General features: G+C 36.5%; 2 protein-coding genes across 2 annotated transcripts; one reads left to right on the top strand and one right to left on the bottom strand.

The window, feature by feature from the left end:
• Positions 1–202: 202 nt before the first annotated feature.
• On the bottom strand, positions 203–5429 carry LOC110051380 (uncharacterized). Its single transcript, XM_020757417.2, has 4 exons — positions 5273–5429; positions 3409–3495; positions 2809–2921; positions 203–1805 (listed from the first exon to the last, which is right to left on the bottom strand). Exons 1-4 carry the CDS (start codon positions 5337–5339, stop codon positions 1602–1604), a joined length of 471 nt encoding a protein of 156 aa, XP_020613076.2. The 5' UTR covers positions 5340–5429; the 3' UTR covers positions 203–1601.
• Positions 5430–5547: 118 nt separating this feature from the next.
• On the top strand, positions 5548–11680 carry LOC110051379 (uncharacterized). Its single transcript, XM_020757415.2, has 4 exons — positions 5548–5708; positions 9163–9252; positions 10247–10353; positions 10873–11680. Exons 1-4 carry the CDS (start codon positions 5642–5644, stop codon positions 11080–11082), a joined length of 474 nt encoding a protein of 157 aa, XP_020613074.1. The 5' UTR covers positions 5548–5641; the 3' UTR covers positions 11083–11680.
• The last annotated feature ends 1440 nt before the right edge of the window (positions 11681–13120 follow it).

The following is a 13120-nucleotide window of genomic DNA, read 5'->3' as shown; positions in this document are numbered from 1 at the left end:
TTAATGGACCACAGATGATCGTATTACTGAGGAGGGGGGATTTGTTTACTGACTATTATGAGATTGCATGGTCATATCCCATTCTGGTCATCGGAGTGTGGAAATCAATAAGGCCTGCTGGGACTGCATGTGTACATGTACAGTCAAGTAAATATTGATGCACATTCTTCATATTACCTAGAAGAAATCCATTCTCTCAACATGCCAAATTGTGGATTTTATTCACCCTTTTGTGTTTTACAGCTCATTATGCAACCAGCAATGAACAATATTTCTTCATTTCCATTATTTTTTAGAAAATGGCTTATTAAGCATCATGGAAGATGATTATACTTGTTTTAAGTAATCTTATACCGTATATCCATATTCTGTTACATTAAGTGAAATGACTGTATGTGAAAGAGTATTATAACACACCAAGCTAGAGAGTCATCAAAATGATAGCCTGAGTTGCAGACGGATGTATCACAAAATCCCCACACTATACTGGTGGTTTAGACTATCTGCAAGGCAGGCTACAAAATGACAACCCTCACAAAGAGATTGAATATGTGAACAAAGAACTGCAAACAATACCAAACAGAGACTAACAAACAACGTCTTATGATATTATTATAATTTCATCATACCAACTTTCTTTGGTTACTCAAGAGTCTTGAATTAATACACGTATGTATTATTGCCATGAAAAAATACTTTGTGGGTGTAAAATAAACATCAGTCCAATTGCAATTAATTATCATACGCAACTGCATTCATTCCATGTTAAAGTTTCATTCCATTAGTTAAATAAGGTAATTTTATTACTTGCTTCCTTAGCTTCTACATTAAACAGCAAGAATTTATGACTTAATTATCTTGGCTGCAATTCTGGCCAAGCACAGTAAATAACAAAATTTAGTGTTAACTCAAATTACTTTTCCCCATTGGGCCAAAATCCATTTTTTTTTTTGCAAATTTTCTTGTCTGACAGTAATTACGAAAGTCAGTATTTTCAAGCTCTATCACAGTAAATTCATGTCATCTGCCTAAAGGAAACTTAGATGATAAATCCCTTCTTAGTTGGTTGGCAAAAATATAATGGGTGATACACAGTAAACCCAACAACAATTAATATAATTATTAAATCTTATGATAAATACCCATTTACAATCTATGGCTACTGTTAGTATTTCTAAAGACCCTTTGTAGTGATCAATTAGATCTTTTAATATCGTGGTAAAATCACATTTCGTGTAAAATGCCGGGCCCACTCTCCACCCAATCTCTACATACATGTACATGTACGAAGTTTCACAGTGGTTTAGCGACTTAGTGTCAATAAATAAATTTCATCTGATGTAAGTGGAAGAAATGACTCAGCCTTGTTAATTGCATTTAATGTACAATAACATAAATGGAAATTTTAAAAAATTAGTAATAGCATGCTAAGTGAGAAAAATCCAAAGATAATTTAGCAAACTGAACCAAAAATGATTGTTTGATAAAGAATGACAAAGCCTGAGATTGACCTAAATAAAACCTTTGAATGAATGATCTGCAGAAAGGCAGCACATATGTGCAGTGTAGATACATTGAAAAAAAAACTACCACAAAGAATTTTACGAAGCAGGTGGTATAACAACAACAGGTATTGATGAGTGCCGAACAACATAATCACTAACACTGCCAAGCAATGTTCTCCGCAGTTTTCCCAGTCCTCTGCAGCCCATGATTATGGTTGTCGCATTTTCTTTCTTGCTGTAGCTCACTATGACATCTCCTGGACTGCCTGTATCATGGATCATCTTGTATGACAGTTGTCCCTGTCAAAGAATTGAAACACAGTTAGCCTGGAGATATCATTAGATATTGCTAATTTTTAAATTTTATAAAACTGAAATTGGGGAGAACCTGGGAATGCTAAATGAAGACTAACTAATGAATATTATTTCAAACGATTTCCATCAACTTTGTCAAATTCTAAGGAAATGATTGTGATCTGCTGATGTTTAGTGTCTTCCAAGACAACTAACAATATGTTATAATTATCAGTTATATTAATAAGAGAGCCAGGTGACAATCCTTTAACCAAACACCAGAGGCTACATGTACCAGAATCTGATACATAATTTGTACACAGAAAATACCAGTATAGGCATAATATTTACAGATACATACATTTATACCAGATGTTTTGTAGTGCATGGCAGTCATTGTTAAATATCACACAAGTGACTCAATTATTTTTTCACTTTATACATGCAAGCCCTTAGGTGGGTGTACATACAAAAAAAATTCAAGTCACAAGTGGGACATTACCAATTTATATCCTGGGGGTGACGTGGGGGAACTCACATAATTATGAAAAGGTCAGGGATGCTTGTCACCTTGCTTAGGGGTATAAATCAAGGATTCTGGTCTCACTTTGGGTGTTCATGACAAAACACCACTATTTTTAGCTGTCAAAGTATCTTTTAGGACACACTTGAAGAAAAAGTAATAAAAACCCTCCCTTTTTATGTTTTTTTAGGCTCGATTTCAGCTGTAATCAGCAACTTACAGTTATTAATACGTTTGAATATTTCCTTACAAAATCTAAGCTGAACTGATTGAATGATAAGTACATGGATGGCATGAGCTGCTGTTACTCTAGTTCAGTGGAAGCTCTAGAGGCTGCCATAAGTACTGGGAAAAGTTCATGAATATGACCCTTGGGATACTACCTAATATTAGCAAGGGCTTTCTGACCTCCTGATTAGCTGTATGTCTCCAGGTGTGGGACAATTCAAACCTTTCTAACATGACACTAAAAAGTAGTTAATTTACCTTAAGGGGGATAAACTTCTGGTCGTACTCTGACAAAAGGCACCTGGCCTTATCTTGTGCTTTCTGAATTACAATGCACCACTCATCATAGCTGTTCTTGAAATCAACACTTGCTGTCCAGTAAAAGAAAAAAAGACTTTATTTAGTATACTGTCTGTCAAAACAATACACTAGCCATATAGAGTTTCTACATAATTTATTAGTGTATGTCATGTAACACTGAAGATCACTCCACAGTAACCAATAGAGCACTTTTTCCATGTTTACATAGCCTCATCTAAACACGGGGTGGGTTCAGAGAATTTGAGACAGCTATGCAAATCCCTGACTGCATTTCAGGTTTGCATAATTTTCGAGAATTCTCTGAGCCCCCCTAAGTGTTAAGACGAGGCTACATAAACATGGAAAAAGTACTCTATTGCTTTTATAAAATGTCTCAAAAATATGCGCGAATCTAACACGTCACAATGGTGTTTACATACTCTCATCTAAACACACCTATTGACCAATGAGAGTGCACGTAGTATCTCAGTTATTTTATAAACATTGTTTAGTTGTTCAAATTAAGCATTTAATTTGTAGCCATTTCATGGTACTCACTATGTTTTGCCGACTGCATTGGTGGAGGATCAAATGCATGGATAAATACGACTCTGTCACCTTTCAAGTGAAGATGTTCTAGATACCCTGTAAACAAGAAATTAATAAAATCCTAAGTGTGTGTGTTAGATGGCAGATCATTTATTTACTGATATTCAAGACTTTAAATGAGTCATAAAAAGTTCAAAACTCAGGAAGAGTAAACTATGAGGTACTGACAAATGCAAAGTTTTCAGTATCTAATGATGTCATTTCTATGGCCTGCAAAGAGTGCATGTAGATCTGAAGAAATGTAGTCAATGTATTTACGTGTAATATTATTTTGATCAGGTATACTGCACATTATTTAAAAGAAACATACTGATAAGATAATGACAGAACAAATTATTAGGTTTTTTATTAGTCACAGTTTTGAGTACCCTTGCATGATCTAAACCTGGATTGTTTTCTTGACTCCCAGCAGGGTATCTCTATTTAAATAATTATTAAGGTCTTGCTATTCAAATAGCACAAAACTGATGTATGTTACCTAATAAATATTTTATTCATGTTACGAGGTGATTTAAGATAGGTTATATCTGCTCTTAAGCTGTGATAAATGCCAGCTATTTGGCCATATTCCCCTTCTAGAGAAAATGACATAATGATGATGAGTTGTTCCTTGCAGATTTTTATTCCCGCCTCTGCAGTTTCCTCAGTCTATTTTGAAAAACTCCCAATATACCCTGCAGAGAAAAACCTGAACTTTAAAAAAAAACCCTCCATAAGAAAACTACAACACTGGCAGGATCAAATATCAATGAAGTGTTAATTAATGCTAATACAGTGGACTTGTATGAAATATGGTGCAACATAAAGTTTGACAAGAGGATAACATTTGTCTGTCAAACAGATCCTCCATATCTGAACTGGCTGGCAAATTTATCTGCCATGTCATGAAATACATCAATCACCAACTGAGCCCGAGCTGTCATGATTAGAAATACAAACAAGACTTATTTGATTTTTATATGAAGTTCTTTGCCACATAAATCAAACTCCATTTTCAAACAAATTTTTCCAGCACATTTACGTTCTTATATAACAACTCTTTCTGAAACCAATAAGTAGTTGAACAACCCTTAGGATTCCCCAGGGCTTCTGCTCTTAATGAAATATCTGTAATTATTTTACTTATATTGGCTTTGGATTACTACCATTATAAATTCAAGTAATTTCCTGAACTACATATAGTGAAATTACTAGAATGCCAAATCCAAAAATCTTGACAGATGAGGACCAAAAATCAAAATAATAAGTTAACAAGAGCTTAATTTGAATATTACAATTACAATATTAGACTATAGCTAAATCATGATCTACTTTTTTATAGATTCATTGATCGCCGCTTCTCTGACTCTAAACTTCAAGAAAAAACAGGTTTTTAAGGATATAGAAATGACTGGCATCACGATCAGTGGTACAAAGTACACATTGTCAGTGATTTAAAGCAAATTACTTACAGAGCTCTTGAATTTTAAGTGTTTATATTAAAGACATTCAGGTACAATATTCTTAAATTAATAAAGCACAAAATCTGCTTTGCACGTGCAGTAAAGATTTTTAATACACAAACTGGTCAGAAAACTACAACAAAGCATCAACGATCTGTCACAGAAAAACGAGTAAAACTAAGCAAATATATCACTCTATCTGATGTTTCACGACGCCCAATATTAATCCTGAAGCAATATATCAAATCGTGTGAGCTTTTAGCTAAGCTGAGCTAAGCTATTGTAGCTATTTGCGCGCTGTATTTGAACATAAGTGCATTGCTGACGCAGAGAATATCGAACACTGGAATAATATTCAAAAAAAGGCTTACAGTTCACTGCTCGATCGCTGTTTTTACTCCCATCCACGGGAATGACAATAACATTTCCAGAAGACATTCAAAAAGCAATGATTGTTGAGATGAATGGGACGTTTTGATCAACGTGGTGCGTGACTTTGGTGACGCACACACCTTCAGCTGTCAATAGATCATGCTCCCAAACTCGCTAGGCATGCTGGGATTAACCGAGCTAGATATATCGACAAAGCTGATTGGTTTTTACTTAAAGCGAAACACCAATCAGTGACGGGTTTCATAAATATTTATTGGCCAACCAAAGCCAAAGGTCCCTGGGCTGTAGAACGGTGGGGTTTCAAACGGGTAGCGAGCACTTTACTGTGATTATCTTTTTGACGAATTATGGCTGAAAACAGGACGGTGCTCTTGGCATTGGATGGCAGCTCGAACGCTGAATATGCATTAAACTGTAAGTACAAGATAGCCTTGTTAATATTCTGACTTGTGTTTCGAGCGCGTTCGGTAAGGGAGCATACGGGGGCGTGAATCCGCGAAAGATGTTACAGAACGAGTAATTGAGAAGATTCGAACCAGTTTAGTAATGCTCAGCGATGTAGATCTGTAGATTATAGCTGATATGATTTGTAGATTTTATTAATGTACTGTTTCTTGTAGTTTTGCACTAGAAAACGCGCATCAAACCTAGCTTATCAAACGTAGTGTCCGAGAGCCCTACGGGGCGCTGGATTCCTTGTGACATAATGCTGGCACTCGGAACTAAAGACTCTGGGAAAAGTGATTCTTAAGTTTTAATATCATCACAATTGCAATGACTCATTCTCAAACTTTGTCAGGAATCAAAGCCTCAGCTTTAGCAATATTCATGTACATATGTGCGTATTGAATAAATTCATAAATAATTGAACATTTACATATTGGATGATGAATTTTAAGAGACTTGGAGACTGTGGTTGTGAGAAAAAATTGTAATAATGGTTCAGATATATTTAATTGCACTCAGTGAATGAGAAGAGATTAGGATAGGCTTGCTACATCGTAGAGCACAGTGGCGCCTGGCACTTGTGTGATGAATACAAGGTAATAAGGAAACTCATGTCTGGACCAGCATAAGATATGCACAAGCGGAACAAGAAATATTTCCCTTTTCCAGTCCTTTGCTTCTTTCACCAGTGTGAACTGACTTGTGATAAGCACAAACCCCTGTTGAAGCTGTCATCACAACATCTTCAGCACTAATTGCATAAGTGGTATAAATCCTGTTTTGAAAGCTCATTTCACTTCGTGTGAACTGCCAGGGATTTTGCTTGTGTTCCAATTGTGATACAGACCGAGGGGTGAATTTAATATGATACAGAGTGTGTTTGTAATATAGCCTACATGCTAAATTATCAAGCTATCTTAAACGAACTCAGTTTGCTATTTCACTAATTTACCATGTACAATTCCTTGAACATTTCAAGAGGCAATTAAAATGGCTTGTTTATTGATTGATCACCTGATAGATAAGTAAAGTCAGTTTTAACATATTCGGCAATTCCAAGTGGCTTAGTCTAATGCAGGAAAGCAAGCTTGTAGCCGGTCGATGTGTTTTGTTAATATATGTGATGGAGAAAATTACATTTACTTCATAATTTGTGATTGGCTGAGAGTAGGCAAATTTATCTTTAATTTTTCATTTGCACTCAGTGCAAACTAATGCATAAACTGTCTTAATTCTGCCATTCATAAAAACAAATGTGTACTAATTGCATGAAAACTTGAGCAGTAGTGTGCTGTTATAAGTTGGGTTCATGGTACACAACTAAGGATAATGAAAACACAACAAACAAGGTAAGAAGGTCAGTACAAATCACAATTCACCCATTTGCTCTGATTTTATATCAAACCACTGATAACTGCAAAAGAAGAGCTATAATTGTACCCTGTCTTCTCGTGATATTTGAAATTACATGTACTTTTTCAAATTGCACTTGTGTAATCATGCTCATGCTCATGCAATGTTAAGAGTATTTTCAGATATTGCTCAGTGTCAAAATGCTTACAGTGCATTTCACAAAACTTTGCCAAAAGTTTCACAAATTCATTTGAAATTCCTGAAGTTTGCTATGAACTTGGCAAGTTCATTATGCAGTTGTCAATAAAAACAAAAACCTCAGAACAAAGTTATGAACTTGGTGGTGGACTTAACTGCAAAATTTGCGAACTTCAATCATTGTGAAGTTCGACACAATGGCAAACAGGATTACCTAATTGACTCTTTTTACCCAACAAGGAAAAGTTTTTTAAAGTTTTTAAACTGGCTAAGTAGAAATAGTAAAGGACCAACAAAAATTGTGTTAGGCTGTGATCATTAAGCTTTACCTTCCTTGAAGTCTGAGGTGTGTTTGTTTTCTGAACCTTATGGACAAGATGATATTTTACCTTTTAATAGTGATTTATCTGCAATTCTTTCCAACTGCTTTTCCTTATAAGTCAGTTGAAAAAATTATATATTGTGTGATGGTGTCTGAGTTTGCTCCCTGGAGGGGGGGGGGGTACCGTCATATATGGGCTACATAGGTATGTGCTGCTGTGAAGGGAATGGTTTTCAAGCAGTTAACTCAAGGATAGGGTATATAAATCAGAGAATTTGGGTCTAGAATAGGGTATCATTTTTCGCAAAACTGACCAGTTGGTTGAAGATTTTGTCTAGACTAAGGAAACCAGGAATTGCCACTCAAAAATATAAAAAAATCAAATCAGTAAGTTTAAGTTTATGCAAATAAGCCTCCACAGTGTCCATAGATGGGGGGATTTGGGGAGTCTACTCTAGTACATGTATAGGGTAGCAAAATTCAGCTGAACTATGTCTGGTTTAGGCTAAGGCTTCCAGGGTCCCAATGGCACATCCCTACCCAGAAATTCCTAAAGTACCCCCCCCCCCCGAGGTTTGCTAGTTTACAAGGAGGTTTGCAAGGAAATTCCCAGCTTCATTTTGAAGGTTAATTGTGTTTCAGTTGACAATGTTAATGAATTTTTGGCCAAGTTCTTAGCTCAAACTGGTTAAAAAAAACCATAGGTCGAGAGTTTTGTGAAGTGCAGTACTGTTATATTGCATTTGGATTTATACCATCACCTTTTCATTTGCAAATTTGTTCAATCCATGTGAAGAACCCAGGCGGGGTGGGGGGGGGGGGTACTGCCATATACGGGCTATATAGGTATGTGCCGCTGTGAAGGGTATGGTTTTCAAGCAGTTTACTCTAGCATAGGGTATATAAATCAGAACGTTTGGGTCTAGAGTAGGGTATCATTTTTCATGAAAGTGACCAGTTGGTTGAAGATTTTATCTAAACTAAGGAAACCAGGAAATGCCACTCAAAAGTAAAAAAAAACGAAATCAGCAAGTTTAAATTTTTGACACAGCCTCAACAGCGTCAATAGATGACTATCATAAATGGATATTATTAACTGTCATAAATCCGGATTCAGCCAGAAATCGGTGGTTTTAATACTGGTTACTCTAGTATAGCGTAGCAAAATTCAGCTGAACTAGCTCTGGTATAGGTTAAGGGTTCCAGGGTCCTAGCAGCACATCCCCACCCAAAAATTCCCCGAAGTAACCCCCCCACCCCCCAGGGTGAACATCGACTTTTAGGGCAAGCTAATAATTGGGTTTGGGTGGGGTACCTGTAATTGTATATGTTCTTGTGTTCCGTTCAGACAGAATAGAGAAAAACCATTGCTTGATGCTTCAGATAATGCAGTTCAAGGTCAGCTGTGATAAGCCACAGCAGGGCTCTTCCAGTTATGCACTGGATCTGAACTGGCACCTTGCTTCACATAATGATAGCACACATTCTCCATGGTCTTATGCTAATGAATTATGTGACATCTGATGTTGTGTATGTCTTGTTTCCAAGGGTATCTGGAGAGATGTCGACGTCCTGAGGATACAGTTGTTGGTTATACTGCCTGGCAACATGCCCATCTTCCCACATTCAGTCTTAAAGGTAAGGGAAAAAAAAAGAATTAATGATACCTTTATTTGCAGGTGTTAAATTTACCACTTTTGTGGGTGTTCGTACTTCTTCTTCTTCTTCAAAGTGGATGCCATGTAAACTGATTGCTGGTATGAAAACGATAATATTGTAGCTGGTTCACCCTTTATCAGCTGTTTATCCACCATCTTAAATCTGTCAGACTGCATTAATTGCACATACAGTGCAATGCACTTTGGGATGGATACAAGATGGGGACGAGTGAAGTGAAACAACATTTTAGTTTTATATGTACTGGTAATTGGGGTGTTAATGAATTCGGAATTGCTCTACTTGCTGAGAATCAGAACAAAGAAAAGAAAAACTTCTATCAAATGAATTTTCATCAACAAGGCTAAAGATGTTTGTGGCAAGAGGTTTTTCGGTTCCATTAATCTGAATCATGGTAATGACAGGTAGCGGAAACGATCATTACCATGAAATCTTGGGCCTTGGAATTCTCTTTAATCATCCCAATTTCCTTCCAAGAATTTCTGCTTTCTCTTTACAACTGATTTGAAAAGCTCTCTCTAACTCTTAAACACCTTTAGTAAACAGAAATTTATTCTAGTTTCACTACCTCTGAAAAAAGTAATGGAAAGGAAACAACATTTACAGTACAAATATGAAACTGTATTTCAGTCTGTAATTAGTCCCACTGACTTCACACAAAACAGTAATAACTAAGGTCTATGAATTACTGCAGGTGATCGAATCACTGCTGAAACCCTGCTACTAGCTGGAATTTCCTATGAAGTCCAGAGTGTTGAACTCGTGGCTTATGCTTTGGAAACAGCCAACTGGTTGTCCTTCTGCTACATGTAGCTCAGATTCTCAACTATGAAATGCACAGTAAATTGATTTTAATTGTTTCATTGTTAGAGAGCCAGCACAAGTTAATTTGAGTTAAGTGAATTATTGTATATATTTCTTTATGGTTTTTAAAATTCATTTTATTTTTTTGCAGCCCCTTTCCAGCCTCCTACAGAAGAATGGGAGAAAATTATGAGAGAAACCCGGGAACGAGTGGAGAAAATTCAAAATGACTTTACTTCAGTATGCCAGGGACAAAAGGTGTGTATCAGTATGAAGTACAGTATGCATTGGTTTTTGTAGAAGATAATACTGATAATGTCTAGAATATCATGGCTGACAAATTACTCCTTAATTTTGGCATGAAATTTCAGCGTTAATTTATAATTTCATATGTGAAATTACAAAATTGCCTTGGCAAGGTTTGGTGCACAAGTCAAAAGCCCATGATTGTAAGTGTTATTTGTCACCCACTGTATTAAAAGGTAATCAAATGATATACTTATGAAATTAGGAAATAATTTCAATTTTGTCAAAATTTTTATGATTTCCCTCACCTAAAGACAAGGAGAATTATAAGAATTTCAACAAAACACGTGTGAAATTATTTCCTAATTTTACTCGTCACCATTTGATTACCCATACAAATAGTTCTGGACTGGGATGGGCTATCATTGCTGCAAAATGACAGTCCTCAAGGCATAGATTAGCATGTATTTTTGTGATAACAGTCACTATTGGGTTGGCAACTATAAATGAGCCATTTCTTCCTTGTGACAGATCAAGTACAAGTTTCTGGAAGAGTGTTGCAGTAAGCCGGGAGAGGGAATCGTCAGTTGTGCCGAAAAGGAGCATGCTGATATCATAGTGATAGGCACAAGAGGATTGAGTAGCCTTCGTCGCACTGTACTAGGCAGTGTTAGTGACTATGTCCTGCATCATTCTCACAAACCTGTGGCTGTAGTGCCAACACCAGAGGAGTCTTCCTAAGCCAGTCATGAAGTTCAATTGAGGCAACTTTGCAGAGCAGTATTTTAGTTTACAATTACATTAGGTAAATTCGGGTGTAACACGATTCAAGCTGTGATAGTTCAAAATCAGTGTATGAAACATGCACTTTTTAAAGATTTAATGGGGGTTTAGAACCTAAAGTTTGATAGCAATGGTGACAGGAAAATGATAACGATGATGATACTACTGTAATTGGGAAGACTTATTATTAAAACATTTAGTTTCTTAAACTAAAGGGGGAGAGAAATGCAGCTGAAATTTGGGAAACTAATTAAGAATTAGTTTTGCTATAGGAAATGGAAATTATGGCTGACTAAAACAAATTTGATGGTGACAACTGTTGTTAATTGAAATGTAGCTTTAATTAGGTAGGCAAGTTTAATAGTAGTGAACTGTACTGCAGGAGGTTTTTCCTCTTCTGAAATGCTGCACTTGTAAGCTAAAATTGACTTTGCAACTGAGCCCACTTGAGACGTGCTGCTGACTGACAGACTTTGTATTAATTACAAGACTTCAGACGTTTTTTGTCAGATTTTACATCATTTTTTGAAGGTTATTAAAAATCTTTTCTTCTCAAGGAGTGTTTCATTTATTTAGATTCGGTCTAGAATCATAAGCAGGGGAATGCAGCAATGTCCCCTCCATATCGTGGTCTCCATGTGACTCTGGTCATGTAGGGACATGAGGAAAAACAGCTTCTCCTAGTCTGTAACTTGTGATCAGACTTTTTTTTTTCCTTTGAACCTGTGATCAGGCGTTTATTTATTTTTGAAAGGGAGAGGCTAATTTTAGTTTCACTGTCTTGCTCTGGAATGATATATGAATGATAGTAAAAGTACCCGGGAAAAGTAATAAGGTTGTAGTAAGGGTATGAATGCAGGTGACCTAGTCTGAGGAATATGTGTCCGGATGGTGATGTGTAAAGACGAGCAAAAGATGGATTAATCCGTCAAGACGACTATCTATTTCTCCCGGCTATTTTTCTTGAACAAAGAGGTAGTTTGTCTCATATTTTTATTAGATACACACAACAGCAAATGGGTCATAAGTGATTATGGATCTGTATATGCATCTGGATGTTTGATCTGTACCGTTTATCGATGTAAGCCCCAACCTAATGACATATGCCGCATTAATTTTACTCGATTAAACGCCGCCCTCAAATAAACGCTGTATTTTAGCGGAGAAATAGTAATAAACGCCGCCCTTGAATAAACGCCCCATCATGATGCGGCGTTTATTCGAATAATAAACTCAAAAAGCAAATGCGGTAATGAAGTTTGAGGAAGCCTAAAAAATTTATTTTCCTTGATTGTAACAATGTTTTAATTTCAGTACATTCGAAGCTAAAAGGAATATGATCAAAAAACGAGAGCAATATACGGTAGTTCAGCTTTAAAACAAGCTTTGGAAATTTGCTTTCATTGATAACAATTGTTGCGGCTATTTCGTGATTTCTTTGTGTCCTTTTTTGTTCCTCATGTTAATGTATTTTTTCACATTCTGCATGCTTTTTTTCTAAGTCTAAAAGAATGCGAAAATGTTAAATTTTATAGTTATTCAAAGCGGATAAGTCTCAAAGGAGCGCTATTGTTTCCGCTATTGTTTAGTTAAACAAAGAGCTGTTTGCATAATTAAAGTGTATGGGGTTATACGGAAATCTTGCCGAAGTTTTTTCTCGCGCGCGGCGGACGGAAATACTTCGCTTCGCTTCGGCGGCCGAAGGCCGCCGGCACAAGCAGCGAAGCCGCGAGAAAAACCTCTGGTACAGAAGTAAGTAAGAACGGTATTATTCACCGTTCTCGTCGAACTTTGATCAATTTTATTGGATAACATTTAAACTAATCACAGCGAGCATCTCCCACTGTGATCACATGAACTGGCACGTGGGGACAACACATTCGCGTGACATGACAGATCTGGTCTGCGGGACTAAAAACTACGTTATGACCGTTATACTCCCGTGAAAAAAGTTCCTAATTCGAAGTCTTCACTGTCGTGCCGTTTATTTGACGCT

Source organism: Orbicella faveolata, unplaced genomic scaffold, assembly GCF_042242905.1.
Source record: "Orbicella faveolata isolate gen_17 unplaced genomic scaffold, um_ofav_v1 contig_13, whole genome shotgun sequence".
NCBI classification, from domain to species: Eukaryota; Metazoa; Cnidaria; class Anthozoa; order Scleractinia; family Merulinidae; genus Orbicella; species Orbicella faveolata.
This window is presented reverse-complemented; position numbering and strand designations above follow the sequence as displayed.

Coding starts and splice junctions, on each gene's coding strand:
- LOC110051380 (XM_020757417.2), bottom strand. CDS start 5,339: ATGTCTTCTGGAAATGTTATTGTCATTCCCGTGGATGGGAGTAAAAAC. Junction 3,496..5,272: donor CAGCGATCGAGCAGTGAACT/GTAAGCCTTTTT, acceptor TCTTGTTTACAG/GGTATCTAGAACATCTTCAC. Junction 2,922..3,408: donor AATGCAGTCGGCAAAACATA/GTGAGTACCATG, acceptor TTTACTGGACAG/CAAGTGTTGATTTCAAGAAC.
- LOC110051379 (XM_020757415.2), top strand. CDS start 5,642: ATGGCTGAAAACAGGACGGTGCTCTTGGCATTGGATGGCAGCTCGAAC. Junction 9,253..10,246: donor TCCCACATTCAGTCTTAAAG/GTAAGGGAAAAA, acceptor ATTTTTTTGCAG/CCCCTTTCCAGCCTCCTACA. Junction 10,354..10,872: donor CAGTATGCCAGGGACAAAAG/GTGTGTATCAGT, acceptor TCCTTGTGACAG/ATCAAGTACAAGTTTCTGGA.